The sequence below is a fragment of the Sphaeramia orbicularis genome, chromosome 14 (genome assembly GCF_902148855.1).
Source record: "Sphaeramia orbicularis chromosome 14, fSphaOr1.1, whole genome shotgun sequence".
Lineage (NCBI taxonomy): Eukaryota > Metazoa > Chordata > Actinopteri > Kurtiformes > Apogonidae > Sphaeramia > Sphaeramia orbicularis.
The window spans coordinates 31,408,223-31,428,774 of NC_043970.1; the positions used below are offsets into that span (position 1 = coordinate 31,408,223).

Consider the following 20,552-nt stretch of genomic DNA (forward strand, 5'->3'; position numbering starts at 1 on the left):
AGTGTGCCTATAAAAAAGTATTCATTTCCTTGGATGTTTTTTCCCTTTTAGTGCTTTTATAAATGGAAACATAGTCAATATAATGCGAATTCTTGATGAGAATTTACTAAAACACTCATAAATGTCGAAGTGAAAAAACATTTCTACAAAGTAACATCAATTAATTTAAAATACATGATGTAGAATAAATAATTGCATAAATATTCACCCCTCTTAAAAGTGACTGACCCAAAAATGGAGATCAGTGAAAGTGTCTTAAGTGATTGTATTATAAAGATACCTGTGTCTGAAATGTTCAGTCACCAGTTAATCAGTATTCCTTACACTATGAAGACAATAGAAAACACCAAGCAGCTCAGAGAATATGCTATTATATTAAGTTTTAGTCAAAAATCCCAACTCACTGAAGTTCAACTGGAGCTAAATTAGATCCATTGTTAAGAAATAGCAGAAATATGGCACCACTGAGTGACCATACAATAGTACAGTAAATCAGTTTTGCAAAGGAAAATAGAGTCAAATTGTAGTTTCCAGATGTGTAAGCCTTACTGAACCCTGTCCACAACAACACAGTGAGTGATTTTGCAGCTAAAGGTGCATCTATTAAATACTGCCTTGGAGGACAGAAGCATTTATGCAATCACTTGTTTTGCGTTATATCATTTGACTGAACTGACATTTCAGCTTGTTTTCACTTTCACATTAAAATAGGTCTTTTTGTGAATTCTTGTCAAAAAAATCAAAATGCATTGACCATGATTCTAGTCTTGAACCCGATAAGTGGGGAGAGCATCCAAGGGGGTGAATATACTTTATAGGGACTGTAATGGACTCAGAATATAAACACAAACCTACCAAAGAGTAAAATTAATTCAAAATCAATGAATCTTCTAGCTATTTATAAGGACAGTGGAAAGCTGGAGTGTGTAACAAGCCAAATATACTGTTACAACTGAAATGAAGACCATAAATTGTGAACAAATCACTCTAAAAACAACTTCTTTTTATCTGTGAGCTTTGTGAGATTCTCGTTATCCCGTTTCACAAAGAGGTGGATATTGAAGAAGACTGTTGACTTTTACTGTTAACTGTTCAAGGATCTTGAATTTAATCACTTATGTTTGCTCTATTAAATAAAGAGGACAAGATCTATAGAATAGAGACAAACTCACATGATCAATCAGCTCACGGACCATCCCGTTCCACTCTCCTTTGTCATTCTGGGCTCCATATTTCCCATCACCCACCAGTCTGACTTCATAGGTGAAACCCAAGATGTTAGAGAGCTCCTTCAGAAGATCCAGACAGTAGCCTTCGAAGCGATCATTTCCAACCAGCTCCTTGTCTGACTTTCTGTACATCACATATGGATTTTCCTGTACAGGCAAAGACAGTGTCAAAAGCAACTGAATTGTCCTGAGGCTATTTTTGCTTCAAATTTGATGAAGCCTCTAAGTTTTCTAAATAGTTGTCTAAAAACAAAATAATCATATGAGTTATAAGACATGTTGGTGGATATATTTAATCAATGCAATGTTTTCTGTTTATAGACTGTTTCATAATTAGGAGTACAAAACAAATTCACTTCCTTAATATTTAGTTCTATGGTTTATTCAGTCTCTTACAAACACAACTGGTCGTCATCATTTCCAACCTGTCTTGTTCTGATTTCCCCTGTGAGACCTCCATCTGTGTTCTACACATCCCATATGCCCCCCCTCCTTTTCCCTATGTTGTCCTCTGTTTAACCTTCCTCCTCACCAGTATCGTGGTGACAATAAGAGTCCTGTTAGCGAGCGAATCTGTCACATTGTTATTCTTGTCTCGGATGGACTTCTCCGTCAGGTTCATTCCTCTGTAAGAGTTCCAGACGGCAATCTGCAAAAAAGCAAACAGTGCTTCAGGTTTGTCAACCACATTTTGAGCTTTGATCAGAAATATGGTAAGATACAAATGCCACCAGCTTCTCAGAGACACACATGAAAAACTTTGCTGTAAATATGTGCACCGCTGCAGTGACTGTGAATACAGCTCTAACTGTAACAATCACTGAAACCTGTGGCTTTGAAAAGAAAGAACTTGATTGAATATTCGTATGTCCTCTCACACTAAAAAAACACAGAGCCTGATTTATTTTCTAAGTCCAGGAAACTAAACACTGCTCTGCATATTAGTCATATTTTCTGATTCGTTGAACAGAAAAATGAAAAAGAAGAATAAAGGTTAAAAGACTTGACTCTCCTGACAATTTGGCTGCTTGACAACCTACTGCTCCATTCGCTACTCTACAACATTTCCTTTTTGCTCAGCTTTGCTTGGATGATTTTAGGCAAAGTGCCTTAAAAAACTTTAGTTTTTTTTATGTAGAGTGAATATGAATATGAAGCAGTGGTTGTTTCAAACTAAGCCTCTGATCATTTGCGTCAGGTAAAAGTTTACTCTGCTCTCTGGTGCAGAAAAAAAAGGCATTCATACTGTGCGTGGGGATTTATCTGAGACAAAGCTGTTTTTCATAACAAACAGAGACTATTTCTTCAGCAGAAGATAATTCTTAAAATGCAAATTAAATTTTCAGATGGCCACGACATCATTTTTTTTATTTTATTTGAACTTAACTTGAGAATTTTGTTTGTTGTTGCACAGTGTAATTACATAGCATATATAGTGTAATTTAAATAAGATTCATATATTTTCAAATCCTGCGATCACTGAATGAATGAAGAAGGACAGGATCAGACAGGGTCAAAGGGAACAAAAGGACATGGTGTTTGTCGTCAACAGTGTCATAGTAACTGTGAATGAGTTTGTCTGATTCATCGGACCGGGCTGAATAATCCAGACAGTTATCAGATTAGAAGAGGCGTCTGGCAGCTGGATTTTGACCCTTTCAAATCCTCTCATCGGTGAAGAGCTGAGCAAAGGTCAAGGAGGCTCATGACAGCGATGCAATAATGTTAAGTGCATTAACTGATCAAGCTTCACTGTTAATAGAACTAAAACGAGTATTGGAAACGAGCTTGTCTTCTCTGGTAATCCAGTCTGTGAAGAAAAGAAATGAATTTGAGTATTTTTAGTCGGAAACAAAAGACTGTTCATTCATTCGCTGTGTAAGAGGATGAGTAGTAGTGAACGCATCAGTACCTCTTATTAAACTGAGCTCTACAGAATGTACAGTCTTATTTTTCACAATCTATTTTTCAGAAAAGGGCTAAGTGGGATTACCTATTGGAAAAGATAACATGCTCTTCGCTCCTCATTATGTTTCATCTTATTCTGTTCACCCAGGCAGACAGATAGAAAATGTGCTCACTTATAACCATGCTAAAAGCACTCTATATCTCCACCATGGCACCTCCGTAAGAGTCCTCTCTATACAGAGTCCATAAATCTGTCTTATCTTCAGCCACTGCAGATGAGAAACACAGTGAATGGGTTTGGATTTAATTAATTGTATTGTCCTCAATCGGAAAGATAAAACGGACAGAGTGGGTGAAATATTTTTAGAGGTTTTGTAGGGTATTTTGGTTTCATATAATCTACGTTGTACAAATACATTATTTCTGAAAATATCAACCTCATGATTACTCAGGTCGAAGGAGTTTAAGCTGTAAAATGATCTGACGAAGCAAATAAAATCAGTGGTAAAGTGCGGCCTCAGACTATCCGTCAGTAGTCATCTACTCTACGTTTCTTAACCTCTAAGTCATGGATTTACTGTATGAAGCCTTGCAAATTAATCGTGCATAGCAGGGCAGCTCTCACCAACAAAGTGTGTTATAAAAACTGACAGGAATTCTCTCTTATGTGCTGGGAGTAAAATGTTATCTATGCATCCTAAAGTGCATCTTCTCCAGAACCAAATTGGACTGGAAAACCGTTACCACAGAGCACAGACATGCTAAGCCCAGCCAGGGAAGCTGAGAGGAATAATAAAATGTTATTTCCAGAGTCAACAACTTTAAGAGAAAATGCGTTTCTCCTAGGAGACTTTCACTTTGTTTAGTCTCATCATCCTCTTCAGAGTGTATTTAACACTCCGGTGCCCAAGAACCAACACGACTGCAACCGACTGATAATTCATTTTTCATGACCATAAAGTCAAGCGTTTTATGTGATGCGCTTACCATATAGCAGTATTTTCTCTGAGGGGAGGCTTTTAAGGGCTAAACATATTGGAGAGAATTAAAATTAGAGTATAAATCATTGCTTCTGCACCTTGACAGCTGCTGCCTGCCTACATACCTGTCTGTCTAACAGCTGAGACAGACAGAATATGAAAAAAATAAACTTTGCCAACTTCTGACAGCAGAGCGTTTAAGAGAAATGAATTCAGCATTGATTCTTCTACTCATTAAAGCTGTGGTTTAGAAGGGACATAAAAAGGGATGATTTTATACCAACGTCATCACTATTTACAGCTTTTATCTCCTGCTGCTTTCCGTCCATTGATTATTATCAGGTTACTTATCAGGCAAATAACCTAAAATATTATTTCCTATAGCTTCATAATGTGACGATTTGCTGTTTTTTTGTGATTTACTGTATATAACATTTCGACTGTTTGGATAAATCAAGGACTTATGAGAAATATTAATATACACTTTTTGCTAATAAACAGTAAACACTTTTTAGCAATGTGCTGGACTGCTATTTTGTAGTCTATCTTATATTGTCATTTCTCAAGTGAACTGAAAGCATCATTGGCTTCAATTTAGGACAAATGGGTAATCATGATTTTCATGAAAGCAAAAAGACAATATAATAGGAGGGAAATAATTACAGGAAGACAAAATCTGTTTTTTGTTAGATAAAAATTACTTCCTTCCTTCATGTGAGACTGTGTTTATACTAAATGACTCAGACATCAAGTCAAACTGTAGGCTTTTTATTTGTTTTAGATGCATTGACCATATTTATCTGAGAAAAGGATGTATTTCTTTTTTTTTTCTGTATGGCTGCCGATAAAAGTTTTGACAAGTGTCAGAGTACTGCATGGACCCAAAGATGGGGAAAACGGAAATGTCAAATACATGGCATTGCGTACACAAAATCAGTGAAGAGAAACAAGGTTGACAAGGCAAGGAGCAAGGAGGTGCATGGCATACAGAGTGGGGAACCGGAGGTGGGGGCAAAAAACAAAGGCTTGGACCAAACAGGGCACAGGCACAAACCTTGATCCACCTTTTCGTGAGCCGACTTCCAGCCTCCACAATACCCTTTTGAAAATGTGAAAAGGTGACATGAAGCACAGACAGTGTGGGGAAATCATAAGTTTTTGCAGCATTGTTAATATTCATGACTGAAAAAATCTTAACCAAATAATAAATCTGTGGCAGGATTATAAAAATAAAATCACTACAGTCTCTCTTGACACACACACAAACACACACACACACACATACACACACACACACACACATATGTGTGCCTTAATGGAATAAATCAGACAGCATGAAGCAGCGTGAGAGTGGTGTAATTGGCTGTTCCAGGCCTGTGTGCTCACCCTGGCAGTGCCGTCCTCTTTGAGGCTGATGATGTCCAAATCAAAGTCTCTCCTCAGGCCATCTGTCTTATTAAGAACAATGTGGCCTGTCAGTCCATCCCACTGTGCCTATGCAGAAAAAAAATGCACAAGATGAGAGGAGTGGGAGAATGCTGCCTGAACTCCTTGAATGCTTGGTGTCGAACAGATGCTTCAGAAGAGTAGGTGAGAGGAATGGAAGCCGCCAGATGTATTTACAAACAGAAGCACAATTTGACATCAGTAACATTTCCCATTACAGTGTACTTACATAATTTTTATATAGCCCCAACTTAAAAAAAAAAAAAGTTGGGATGTTGTTTAAAATGTAAATAAAAGGAGAACTCACTCATTTGCAAATCTCATGAACACATATTATATGCAAAATAGTAAACATACAAACTTAGAAATTGTAAGACTTTAAGAAGAAAATAATATAAGTCTGAATATGTTGGCAGCAACATGTTTCCGTAAAAAAAAAGTTGGGATGGGGGAATAAAAGGCTAGAAAAGTAAGTGGTACTAAAATCATTGGGTTAACATTTTGCAAATAATTATTAGTAATAATAATATAATAATGGATTAGATTTATATAGCTCTTTTCTATGAACGCATACTCAAAGCACGTACAGTGGATCCATTAATTAGGTTCTAATTAGTAACATGATTGGGTATAAAAAAAAGCATCTTCTAGGGAAAGTCTCTCAAAATTAAAGATGGGCAGATGTTCTGGAATCTGTGAAAAATTATGTCTACAGATAGATAACTATTTGAGAATCATGTTCCTCAACCAAAAATTGCCAAGAATTTGAATATACAGTATCATCATCTACAGTAATTGTAGATAGTAATAATATAATGAAAATATTCTGGGAATTTTTTTTTTTTTTCATTAAATATTCTGGGAATTGGGTGACACGGTGGTGCAGTAGATAGCACTCGTGCCTCACAGCAAGAAGGTCCTAGGTTCGATTCCAGTCAGTAGGGGTGGGACCTTTCTGTGTGGAGTTTGCATGTTCTCCCCGTGTCTGCGTGGGTTCTCTCTGGGTACTCCGGCTTCCTCCCACCATCCAAAGACATGCACTAATAGGTTAATTGGTTAATCTAAATTGCCCATAGGTGTGAATGTGAGAGTGATTGTTTGTCTCTATATGTTCAGCCCTGTGATGAACTGGTGACATGTCCAGGGTGTACCCCACCTTCACCCATAAGTAACTGGGATAGGCTCCAGCAACCCCCGTGACCCTAGTGAGGATCAAAGCGGGTTCAGATAATGAATGAATGAATGAATGAATGAATAACTGGGATAGGCTCCAGCGACCCCCGTGACCGTAGTGAGGATCAAAGCGGGTTCAGATAATGAATGAATGAATGAATGAATGAATGAACGAATGAACAAATGAATGAATGAATTCTGGAAGTCTGGCAAAGTCACAGGAAACAAGGCAGAAAACCAGTACTGGATACATATGATCTTCAGGCCCTCAGGCAGCACTGCATTAAAACCAGCCATGAATCTGAAATGGAAATCCCTGTAGGCTCAGGAACACATGCGGAGATCATTATCTGTGAACACACTTCACCATGCCAGCCATAAAAGCAGGTTGGCCATATGTGAACATGATCCAGAAATCCATCAGTCTTCTCTGGACCAAAGCTTTAAAATAGACTGAGGCGAAGTGGGAAATCATCCTGTGATCACATGAATCGACGTTTTAAATAAATTTTTGGATAAGATGGCTAGTGCATCCTCCGGACTATAGAGAAGGACCAAATGGCTTGTTATCAGTGCTGAGTTAAAAAATCTGCAACTCTGACGGTATGGGGGTGCATCAATACCTACGGAATGGGCACTTTGTGTATCTGGAAAACACATGTGCTCCCATCCAAACCACATTCTGAAACTGTATGCGTGTATGTATGTATGTATGTATGTATGTATGTATGTATGTATGTATGTACTGTATGTATGTGTGTGTATGTATGTATGTATGTACTGTATGTATGTATGTATGTATGTATGTATGTATGTATGTATGTATGTATGTACTGTATGTATGTGTATCTATGTATGTACTGTATGTATGTGTATCTATGTATGTACTGTATGTATGTGTGTGTATGTATGTATGTATGTACTGTATGTATGTATGTACTGTATATGTATGTATGTATGTATGTATGTATGTATGTATGTATGTATGTATGTATGTATGTATGTACTGTATGTATGTATGTATGTATGTATGTATGTATGTACTGTATATATGTATGTATGTATGTATGTATCCAGTCCAGGAGCTAAACTGTCCTTTGTTATTTAGTTAGTTAGTTAGTTAGTTTTTTATTTCCTTCATTAATTCATTTTCTTATTTAATTAACATTGTCTATACATAGTAAGAGATGGTTAAAGTCACCCAGAACATACTCATTTATTAACTGACATATAGCCTACTTGCAGTTCGAGTATCACCACTTTACACAACCTGCCTCTATCTTTCATTTTTACCTTTTGTCTCTGACCATTCCAGCAATCCGTTCCAGTTTAATTTTTGCACAGGCTTTTATTTTACTTAGAGTTAAAGCTGCCAGTACATGCTGCCAGCCAGACCTCCCATTCTGAACAAAAAATTGGAAGTGGAAATTGCTAAAGTGCTCAAATTAGGGCTATTTTACCACCAGAGACATGGTGCAAAAATACTAAGAATATAATAAAAGATAGAAGTGATGAAAAAGAAGCAGACAACTTTAAAGGATTTTAAGTATATATGATTATGTACGTATATGTTTATGTTATACTGTATTCATTTTTTGTGTAAAATTTTCTTACACTAGAGAAATTATGTAATAATAGTATATCTGTCTGCAAAAATATTAGACAGCATTATCAATGTCAAGAATTACAGTCCAAGAAATCACTCTCTTTTCTTTGTCAGGACATGATGCACATTCTAAATGCAAACAGTATCCAGACTTTCAGAATAATTTAACTCCGGCCAAAAAAACAAAATCACTGGATCAACATAAGCCTCAGAAAAAGTAAAAATACTCAGGTTATAGATCACAGGAATTAATTTCAGGTATCTGAATGAAAGATGCAGCACCCATATTGTGCACTCTTGTCAAAAGTGGTTTTTAATTGAGAGCGGTGTGAGGGACATATTACTGGTTCTCTCAATCAAAAAAGCCTCTCATCGAGTGATGAATAGCACAGGAGGACAGATGCTTCAAAGGATGGGCGCTGGCAAACAAAACAGGGAGCTGAAAAGGATGGAGATAGTGAGAAGCCAAGACACAGAAACCAGAGAGGGGGGAGTCTATGAAGAGGGGGAGGAAAATATGAGTGAGGGGAGTGAATGATAATGCTCTCTCCATGGTAAGCATCGGGCCTCTGCAGGATTTAAGACTTAAGAGATCAAAACACTCATGCATCAAAGGCCTCATTTCTGTCTGTAGGCGTCCAGTCTGCCACACGGACTTACAACTTAAAGTGTATAAATAACATTTATGTTGTCTTCTATCAAAAGCCAAACATGATGCACATTAATTGTCTGAAAAGACATTTAAGGTGTTATATGACTTGAATGTGAATCCGCTTTTATCAGGTGCAAAAAGGTTCCTCTGCACATTAAACTACTGCAACACACATTGGAGCATAACATCAATGATGTTGTGGCAAAGCTGAAATCTACAGGGTTTCCTCAAGTCATCTTGGTGATGTAACAGGGTTTAAGTTTACAGTTATGGCCTTATGTAGCACCAACCTCTTTGAAAAGGTTCATGAAACGTGGGCCGAAGCGCCATGGTTTGTGGCGGTGACACTGCAGAGAGCTGACGGTCATCTGAGTAGCCCGCTGAGATGCAACAGCAACCATGAAAACCGCATCATACATTAAGGCCGCATCTGTCTGCAGCAGAGGCAGCAAAAGAAAGAGGTTGTTTTATGCTCAAAGGCCATGAGCAGTACATAATAACAACAACAGTAAACAGATGGATTGAGAAGCTCAGAATACGTGCCTTGAAGATGATAAGAGAAACGCCAGGGAATGTTATTGAAGAAATAACAAGGGTGCAGTAAAGATAACATAATAAAACTGAAGATCAAAGTTTGAACACTTTTATCATGCTGAAATACAACTCCTACAGACATTTACACGTTAGCAGATGTTTGAAGTTTACAAGTAAGGATCGATTAGCGAGTATGGCGCATACAAATGTGCATGCATGGCGCTCAGTGGAGCAGGTGATTGTACCGTTTGCGTCCTATTGTATGAAATGAAAGCACAGGGCTTACAGTCATGACCCCATCCATCAGTCCGCTCTCCTGTTTGGGACCTTGTAATCTTTCCATGGCCCATTTGTCCATAGTGGAGGCTACCCATGGGTCATCTATATTCAGCAGCCTAAAGCCCGTCATGTTGACCCCACTGTAGCGATACGGCTCCAGATCCAAGGCAAACAAATCCTGCAGGATGAAATAGAGATGTGGAATTGAGGTGTTTCTAGGTTATTAGGTAATAACCTGGGGTCTTTGTTTGTTTCACTGATTGTTAACACTCTAGCAGCAAAACTACAGGTTGAATTCTTACCAAATTGGGATTATACATTGCCAGTGACCCAGAATAGATGTCACAACATTTTGGGTGGAGTAGGTCAAAGTTAAAATTTTTGTATCAATTTTTAAAATATTTTTTTCCCCATTTACTTATAATGGGCAAAATTTCACACCTATAAAAACATCAATTTTGTTTCAATTTACTTCAAACTTGACACATACATGGAGGCAATTGATATGCTGACATCACTATATACATAGACATGATGACATCAGCTGGATTCATGCCACAATAAGCTACAATACATGCGAGGGGCGGGGTTTGTTGTGCCTGGTACCACTTGTTCGTTTATTTGTTTTTTTTAACACTTTAGCAGCAAAACTATTGGTTGAATTCATACAAAATTGGGATTATACATTGCTAGTCACCCAGAATAGATGTCATTACATTTTGGGTAGAGTAGGTCAAAGTTCAAATTTTTTTTTATCAATTTTTAAAATATTTTTTTTCCCCATTAACTTATAATGGGCAAAATTTCACACCTATAAAAACATCAATTTTGTTTCAATTTACTTCAAACTTGGCACATATATGGAAGCAATTGATATGCTGACATCACAATATACATAGACATGATGACATCAGCTGGATTCATGCCACAATAAGCTACAATACATGCGAGGGGCGGGGTTTGTTGTGCCTGGTACCACTTGTTCGTTTATTTGTTTTTTTTAACACTTTAGCAGCAAAACTATTGGTTGAATTCATACAAAATTGGGATTATACATTGCTAGTCACCCAGAATAGATGTCATTACATTTTGGGTAGAGTAGGTCAAAGTTCAAATTTTTTTTTATCAATTTTTAAAATATTTTTTTTCCCCATTAACTTATAATGGGCAAAATTTCACACCTATAAAAACATCAATTTTGTTTCAATTTACTTCAAACTTGGCACATATATGGAAGCAATTGATATGCTGACATCACAATATACATAGACATGATGACATCAGCTGGATTCATGCCACAATAAGCTACAATACATGCGAGGGGCGGGGTTTGTTGTGCCTGGTACCACTTGTTCGTTTATTTGTTTTTTTAACACTTTAGCAGCAAAACTATTGGTTGAATTCATACATAATTGGGATTATATATTGCTAGTCACCCAGAATAGATGTCACTACATTTTGGGAAGAGTAGATCAAAGTTAAATTTTTTTTATCAATTTTTAAAATATTTTTTCCCCATTTTACTTTCAATGGGCGAAATTTCAGATGTCTATAAAAACATCAATTTTGTTTCAATTTACTTCAAATTTGGCACATATATAGAAGCAGTTGATATGCTGACATCACTACACACATAGACATGATGACATCAGCTGGATCCATGCCAAAATAAGCTATAATATGTGCGAGGGGTGGGGGTGTTTTTTGTGCCTGGCAAAACCATTAGTTGAATTTATACCAAATTGGGATTATAGATTACCAGTCACCCAGAATAGATGTCATGACATTTTGGGAAAGGTAGGTTAAAGTTAAAATTTTTTATGATTTTTTTTTTTTTTTTTTTTAATCTTCCCATTTACTTAAAATGGGTGAAGTAAGTGTGAGGGGCGGGGTTTGTTGTACCTGGCACCACTTGTTTATATTTGTGAACAATTTGAAGGGGGATTAAAGGTCTAACTGAGGGCTGACACTGTGTGGGAGAGATATACCTTTTTGTTTTACATTTCAAGTACATTTTGAAAGGCAAAATATGCTTCAATGAGCGCTCAGAAAAGGAACATAGCTTTCCTTAAAAACAAATATATTGTGTGATATTTCCTGTAAGTGTACAGTTGTGACTCACCAAAGTTGTGAAGAAGAAATGGTAGTACTCTGTCATCATTCCCATTGAGGAAAGCTGTAAAATGAAAGTAATAATGAAATACTGCATGGGTGTATTTCTAAATTTAAAAGTAATGGGGGCTTCAGTGTTACAGCTGCAATGACAAACCGTCAGTGACAAAGTGATGAGATTCACTTTTCTATTACATGCTTGCTCAAGACTGTACATTTTAATAGAGAATATCTGGGATGACAGGAACATTGAGAGATGAATACTGATTCTTCTGTGAGGTTTAAATCTTGGAACAAATTTGCATGCTTCTTTTGTTACATCTTAAAACTTAGAAAATTATTATTCATGAATAAGTATTAAAAAATTTCACATAGAATGACCTTGCTGCTATGAATCAGTATGTGGTTCGATAAAATGTTAAGTGACACTTCATTTGTTGTAGTTATTACTATTATGAATAGACTAAATAATGAATAAAAACATTATAAAAGATGGGCCATTTTAAGAGGATTAGGAAATTCAACAACTTTTCTGTATTATATGCGTTTCGACCTTCATTCAAATACAATGAAAGCATAGGTAAACAAAATAAAGAGCTTTTGTATGATTTTCTAGTATTTTGTGAAGAATGAGTGCACATTTTCTCAAAATATCTAGTGAAGTCTGTGGAAAAAACAAAAAAATAATAATGACCTGCTTGAGGAGTTCAGCAGCCATGCGGTATGAGCAGTCAAAGATAATGAAAAACTCCTTGTCTTTCTTCAGTTCTTTCAGCAGTGGTCGGGCATCTTGATTACCTGGGGTCAGCTGGCGGATTTTGATTTTCAGGTTGAACTTTGCTGGAGCCTTGATCAGCTCCTGCATCCGCATCAGACCTGTAAAACCAGCATATTAGACCTCACAGCTTGACGCCCCCCACCCCCCCTCCTCCTCTGCAGGTTCATGTCAGATACAAGGGTTGGATACAAAACACTGCTGTAGAAGTTCAGTGTTTTAATGAAGGACACCAGCGGATCCAGATGATTTTCTACACTTAGACTCCTGTCCTGAAATAGCCCTAATACTAAACTTCTTAGTAAACCTCTTACATCTTCCCTGCAGAAAACACACACCATTTCTAAACAGGATGTACACTAAGTCGACCTTCCTGTATCCTGTGAATCCAAGTGTACAACAGTGTGTGACAGTGTCTGTATGACATTTCTGGAAAATAAATTTCTGATTGAGAATAAAAGATAAAAAAAAAAAATACAAAATCTATAAACCATGACATTTCAACATCGGCATTTCACATTCTCTGGGTACTTTAAACAGGACAGTGTCGGTTTTAAGGCCATCACTGTTATGGTTTGGCTCTCCACAGTGTGCAGTCAGAGGGCGGGAGTACTGGAGGCGGTTTAATATGAGGCACTCATGGCCTGTCACAGATTGGGTTCACTGTGCATCATAAAGGTGACTGGCACTGTCAATCGAAATGCAGTTAGTGTGTAATGATTTCCCCATTACATCTGATTATAGCTTAAGGTCAAGAAAACAGTTCATTGGGATTTGAATTCTATTTTGTCACCCCTCTAACATGGCTGGTATCCAGTGATGCAGACAAGGAAACTTGTAATTGGTAACACGAGTGTGTCTGAAACGCATTATTTTTTCCTTCTTCTGCATATGTGAATTTGTTAAATTTTTAGAGCTTCAGCAGGCAATTATTGTGCTCACTGGGAAGGTTTCTTAATAAGCTTTTTGCATATTACAATTCAAAGGGTTTGAGAGGAAACTAGACTTCTGTACCTCCTCTGGGCTCTGTTTTCAGTCTTCAGAAAACGTAGCCTGTAATGGGATATTTTGAGACAGTAGTCGCTTTTCCATTGGACATTTGCGCAAAACTTTACCGATATTTACTAAATGTCGAAAACACATAAGTGCGTCATGTTGGTTTTTCCATTAAATTACAAATGTGATGATTTGTTTATTTACTATCGCAAAATGACACGACAAGTCAATCCTTAAACATGGCGACAAACATAAATATCGTGTTGATTTACAGATATATTCATTATTATTATATATTACCCCTCTACCCTGTACTACATTCAAAAATGATTTGGTTTCCTCGTGTGTCCACACATACTGCGACATTTCTTTCAAAACTCTTCTTCTTCGCTCGTTGTCCATCAACATCCGTTTTTTTTTTTTTTTTTTTTTTAAATTCATGTGAAAAAAGGTCTTTCCATTGAAGTTTTATGTGATATACCGATTGTGCTACACCTGAAAAACCACCTCTTGCCAGCGTTTTAACAACTTTTAATCGAAAAATGAGAGTTTTGGCGAAATTGTCATTTTTCCATTAGGTAAATTTATTTGCGCAACTTGTCAATGGAAAAGCAACTAGTGGCAACTTCACCAGGGTCTGTAGCCCGGAAAAAAGATACTTACTGAAGAAAAATAAAGTATTATATGGTTTTGTGTTTCAGGACTTCATCATCTGAAAAACTCATCCGGTCCTATCTGGTCCTCACCAGGTGACTTAAATTATTTAAATCTAATCTTTAGAGTCTGAAGAGCTTCTACCATGCTATTATTATTTAACAAAAAAGTCAATCAAAGCAGTAAATAAACAATTTGGTACACTCTTACTGGCAACCAAGTGCTGCTATGAAAATACTCTGAATTTATCAGTCATCAGCAAGTGTGACCACCTCTATAAAGGCAGAAGTTTTATCAGTTTGCTGGTCCAGGATCAGGTGTTTTGACACAATAGCACCACCAATGAGCATAGAGAAGCAGTCATTTCTAGCCATCAATGGAAGGGTTTTAAGTCCATTTCCAAACAATATGAGTGAGTCCAACAGGGGTTGGACAAAATAATGGAAACACCTTCACCTCAAGATGATAATGCCCCAATCCATACAGCTAGAATTGTTAAAGAATGGCATGAGGAACATTCTAATGAAGTTGAGCATCTCGTATGGCCGGCACAGTCCCCAGACCTCAACATTATTAAGCATTTATGGTCAGATTTAGAGATTCAAGTAAGACGTCGATTTCCACCGCCATCGTCTCTAAAAGAGTTGGAGGGTATTCTAACTGAAGAATGGCTTAAAATTCCTTTGGAAACAATTCACAAGTTATATGAATCAATACCTCGGAGAATTGAGGCTGTAATTGCCGCAAAAGGCGGACCTACACCATATTAAATTATATTTTGTTGATTTTTTAAGGTGTTTCCATTATTTTGTCCAACCCCTGAATATGAAGTCCATTATTCTGCAGTAGCAAAGATTATTCAAAAGTCAATGACCAAGACAAAATGATCTACCACTGTAGGGTTTGAATCTCGGCAGGACTGTAAACATCAACATCATTTAGTCCATAGGCTGTTTTTTTAATGCCATGTGATCTACCCGCGCTACCATCGCGATCTACTGGTCGATCATGGTTGACTTATTGGACATCCTTCATTCAGACAGATGCTAATATTCCCGGAGTAGACCTCCTTGCAAATTCAGCCAAAACTCAGACCATCCTATGCTAAGAGAAACTGCTAAAAACCCAAGAGCATGTTAAATGTGAAAGTTCAAGACAGTACAGGTAGAGAAAGACTGAAAAAGAATTGGTTGATTAGTCTTGTTTGGAAGTCTTGTTTGCCTGGAGAAAGCCTCGTCTCTCTAAAACACAGCAGCAGAGTTAAGGTTTGCAAAGCTATATCAAAATAAACCAACACTTGTGGGAACATAGTGGACAGATGAGCTCAGACTGGAGATGTTTGGCTATAATACACAGCATCACATTTGGCAAAAAACAAACACAACACATCAGCACAAACACCTCATACTAGATGTCAGGTAAGAGTGGTGGAGGGGTGATGATTTGGGCTTGTTCTGCAGCCACAGGACCTGGGCACCTTTGCAGTCATAAACTCCTCTATATACCAGAATATTCCAGAGTGGTAAGGATCATATGACAGAAAACCCTAGAACTCAAAAAGGGTGAACTGTCTTTTTCTTGTGACTGTACAGAGCAGCAGATCCTTCCCATTATTATTCGGTTTCACTTTTCCATACCAGCATAAACAGTGCTGCCTCTGTATTTAGTCTGTGTTGAGGACAGAGAGGAGGGTAGGTATTTTGAATTCTGTTTTTTTCCTGGTAAGTGTAAAGCTCTTGACAAAGGATATCTAACACTAATAACAGAAGACCTGTACCTGTGCTGTCCTCATAGACCACTGTCAGCTTCCTCCACTTGAAAAACGTAACCACATCCAGAATGGCCCTTGCGATGGCTGTGTACTCAGGATACAGATTGATAAAGAAAGTGTCTTTGTTGTCCACCGATGGGTGTTTCCAGCGGGTTTGGATGTGAGGGACCTCCAGAGCGTTACAAATAGACTGAACAGCGCTGACGGAGGAGCTGTGTGATGGGCCGAACACAGCAACCACGCCTAGAGCCAGCTGGTCACACACTGTTGGTGGAAAAAATAAAAGGTCAGCTGGTTTGTGTGATTTAAACTTAAACTGTTCCTGTTTTATATTCTGAATAGTAACGTTCAGCTCACTTCATGATGGATGTCACCAGCAGCTCTTCTCAAAGGTGGAAAATAGGGTTTTTTCACCAGCAGAGTTTGAAACTATGTGAATAGTTATCATGCAACTGTGTCATTCATCATGGAGTGCATACATAAATACTCTGGGGAGCATCAGGGGTTTTATATGCACTTCGTCACTTCAAAGTTGAGATGCTATTGATCCCATACAGCCAGTAATTAAACTTGGCTATGCTAATTTTATCGATTCAGAATACCTACAGACTCCCTGCAGAGACATTAAAAAGGCATCAACTAATTTGTCTACTACAGATAAGAAGGAAAAAGAGTCAAAAAGAAAAAAAAAAGAAACCCTTAAACCAAGCTAATCCTTTTAAATCCAGAGCAACTACAAGTTCCCCTTTTCTCACTTCACTGTTTCACAGTTTTTGATTCCATAGGATTCATTTCCACAGTAGACAAATTAAGAAATTTAAAGTTATCATGTTCCCAAAGGCTCTGATAAAAAACATTTCCATTATGTAAGCATCACATGAAATGCAATATTGATGTTGCTTTACTGCTGTATTTTTCATGACTGTTTTATCAACATTTGATGAGATGTGGCTTATCTCAGTCATCATTCTTTACCTCTCCTGGAAGCCTCAAAGCCATCAAAGAGGTTGATCCTCTGAATGTCATAGGTGAGAGTGGTGTTGGGCATCAGGGTCTTGTTGCGGTTTATGTTGTTCACAGCAAACTTGAAAGCCAGCTCGTCCATGCTCACCAGCTCGCTCTCTCGGGTCTCAAAGATTCCACCTGCACATGGAGATAAAGGGAAAACACAGCCAATGTCAGGGGAGAGTTTTAATAAACGCTACACGCTCACAAGGACCATGCAAATTAATGACTTATCACCATTGTGAGGATTTTTTTGTTCCTGTGTGGGCTGAGAAGTCCTTTAAAAGCCTTTTATAAAACGTATTTTTAAACTCACTTATCAAGGCTCCAAAGACAAATCAATGACAGGTGCATAAAAGAACATGAGTCACACCCCTAATCTTTATAATGACGTCATAAAATGGCAGAAATATCTTTAAAAAAGGCAGGAGGAAATGAGAAACAAAGAATGGAACAGTTTTGGTGACCAGGTAAGTTAATTGCATTTGCTGCATGGAAGATGGTTTCATTTGGAAGCATTAATTGTTTCATCATTATTTAACTTCGGATTTCAATCAACAAATGCCTCCATGCCCTAGGCAGGTTCAAGTCAAGCACTTTAAACAGTTGTATCCAAGCTTTGTCCTCATCCCACAGCACATGTACTTTGAACTGAACTAAACTGAACAGTTTGTCCAAATCTGTTTGCTTTTATTCCATCGAATTTGGCCAGAGGCAAGGGAGCAAACCTAATGTCTTAGGTGAACTACTCATGTGAACTCGTACTCTGAATGTTACTCCTTTATGTGTCTTGATCCTGGAAGAGTAAATTGCAGCAGACAGACAGCTCGATCACAGAGAAAAAACATTAGCAGTCAACAACAAAGTGCCAGTGAGGTAGACTATACAGGGTGGGGAAGCAAAATTTACAATGAACATTTAGTTGTTTTTTCTCAGCAGGCACTACGTCAATTGTTTTGAAACCAAACATATACTGATGTCATCATCATACATAACACTATTATCCATACCTTTTCAGAAACTTTTGCCCATATGAGAAATCAGGAAAGCAAACATCAAAGAGTGTGTGATTTGCTGAATGCACTCGTCACACCAAAGGAGATTTCAAAAATAGTTGGAGTGTCCATAAAGACTGTTTATAATGTAAAGAAGGGAATGACTATGAGCAAAACTATTACGAGAAAGTCTGGAGATACTATTAAAGAAGAATGGGAGAAGCTGTCACCCGAATATTTGAGGAACACTTGCACAAGTTTCAGGAAGCGTGTGAAGGCAGTTATTGAGAAAGAAGGAGGACACATAGAATAAAAACCTTTTCTATTATGTAAATTTTCTTGTGGCAAATAAATTCTCATGACTTTCAATAAAGTAATTGGTCATACAGTCTTTCAATCCCTGCCTCAAAATATTGTAAATTTTGCTTCCCCACCCTGTATAACTGAACTGATCAGATAAAGGTAAAAAAAAGGACCAATGGCCCTGTAGCTTACTGGCCAAATTAAAAACTTTGGGAAATGTATCCAGATGCCATTTATTATCACCCAGTTATGTGTATTGATTATTTTACAGAAATAGCCCATGTTTTGGTCATATTCCAATCGGATCTGTAAAAAATTAAAATTCCAACTTGATATCATTGATACTTACTGATTTATTGGATCAATCCACTTCCTATCTCTTATAATGGGAAAATTTTTCAAAGTGGCACCAAATCCAGAATCAGATCTGGATCGAAATAATTTCAATACCTTGTGTTGACATCATCACAAAGAAGCTGTATACCAAGTTTGAAGTCAATCGGAATTGTAGTTTCGCAGAAGAAGACGATTGAAAGTTTTGTAATGGACGACAATGAAAGATGACAACAGATGACGACAACAGATGATGACGACGACGGACACCGCATGACAACAATAGCTTACAGCCTGTCGGCCGGTAAGCTAACAATGACTACATTTATATGCACACTAATATTCTGTTTTTTTTCCCTATTCCTTAAAAACTAGTGCTGTCAAACGATTACAATTTTTAATTAGATTGATCACAGGGTTGCTGCGTATTAATTTAGATTAATCACGATTAAATATCATTCACTTTTAATCTATATTAATCACGTGTCCTTTTGCATGAGCAAACAAACTCAAGAAAGAAGGGAATATATATGCACTTAATGTGTTTATTAAACACCTTTAACAGTTTCAACAAAACAACTTGAAACAGCTGTTCCATCTTGTTTTTTTTTTTGTCCTCATATTTCCATCTAGAGGGCCAACATGCTGTTTAGCATCTTCCATCTTTATGGGTTGGTTCTGCTGCCTGTCACTACCAGATCAACTGCCCATTTGCACATGCACAACAGTAACTCTACTTGGATGGACTTTTCAAAATGCATTGCCAGAGACGTTCAGACTCATTCTGTGCTGCAGATGGGTTAATTGCATTAAAATTTTTAATCAGATTAATCATGATGATGAATTAATCCATGTTAATGCCTTAATTTTGACAGCCCTACTAAGACAATTTTCCAAATAAGCCATTTACAAGGTCATTTGAAATTAATGTTCCTCTGATATTCCTGTTCACACAAACTGTGCCTATCCACTAAAAATAATACTTTTTCAGACATTTCTACTGATTTTAAACGTTCCACTTTGTAAACTCAGTCTCCCTCTTCCATCAAACATCTCCTAAAAAATGATGACTGTTTGATATTTGCTCATATCTATAAACCTGTTGACATTCTCTCTCATAATGTTTTACAGTAGACTGACTAAATATGCAGATTTTTCTCTTGGAGTGTCCATTTGTACCAGAGAGGATCTTTGTCTCTACCCCAGTTGATCATATACATGGGTGATTGCTGTGGGTGGTAACATGCAGTAAAACATTCCAGTTAGATATATTTTCTGAATGCGATGTAAATAAATCCGAACAATCCTCATAAAGCTAAATTAATGATAATTTATCTTAACTTATTAATTCCCTTTACATGGGAAATTCAGTTTCTGCATTTCACCCATTCTAATACACACACACCTAGCATTAGCATTATTAGCATTAGCCCAATAGGAGCAGTGTCATTGAAGGCCCCTGAAGAACATCTCCAGATCTTCATCAGAACCCTGATCAATGCTGTTGACAGGAGAATTAACCTTAATGGCTGAGGAAACAGGAGGAAACTCATGCAGCTCGGAGGGAACATTGTACATGTAAACATAGTGATATAAGCTGAATAATGAACTTACTAAATTATTTAGCAACCAAAAAATACCTCTGAACAATGTCTCTGGGGTGTTCTCAGTCTGATTAAATATCATTTAAACAACTGTCATAAACCAATGGCTCTTCTGCCCCCCCGAGGGAAAAAAACAGTACAGACGAACTTTTATTGACAGAAACATCAATATCATAACCATTCTTTTTGCTTTTCTT

At 37.3% G+C, this 20,552-nt stretch overlaps 1 protein-coding gene across 2 annotated transcripts in view; it reads right to left on the reverse strand.

Annotated features, from left to right (window-relative positions):
- grik1a (glutamate receptor, ionotropic, kainate 1a) overlaps positions 1-20,552 on the reverse strand; it is a 59,467-nt gene that overhangs the window by 21,475 nt on the left and 17,440 nt on the right. For both annotated transcript variants that reach the window (XM_030153768.1, XM_030153769.1), the window contains exons 2-11: positions 17,091-17,258; positions 16,122-16,379; positions 12,614-12,795; positions 11,930-11,983; positions 9,815-9,985; positions 9,285-9,428; positions 5,504-5,611; positions 5,172-5,216; positions 1,762-1,878; positions 1,173-1,376 (exon numbers count right to left, since the gene is read on the reverse strand). In XM_030153768.1, the coding sequence (XP_030009628.1) occupies positions 1,173-1,376; positions 1,762-1,878; positions 5,172-5,216; positions 5,504-5,611; positions 9,285-9,428; positions 9,815-9,985; positions 11,930-11,983; positions 12,614-12,795; positions 16,122-16,379; positions 17,091-17,258 (1,451 nt within the window). The remainder of the gene's footprint in view (positions 1-1,172; positions 1,377-1,761; positions 1,879-5,171; positions 5,217-5,503; positions 5,612-9,284; positions 9,429-9,814; positions 9,986-11,929; positions 11,984-12,613; positions 12,796-16,121; positions 16,380-17,090; positions 17,259-20,552) is intronic.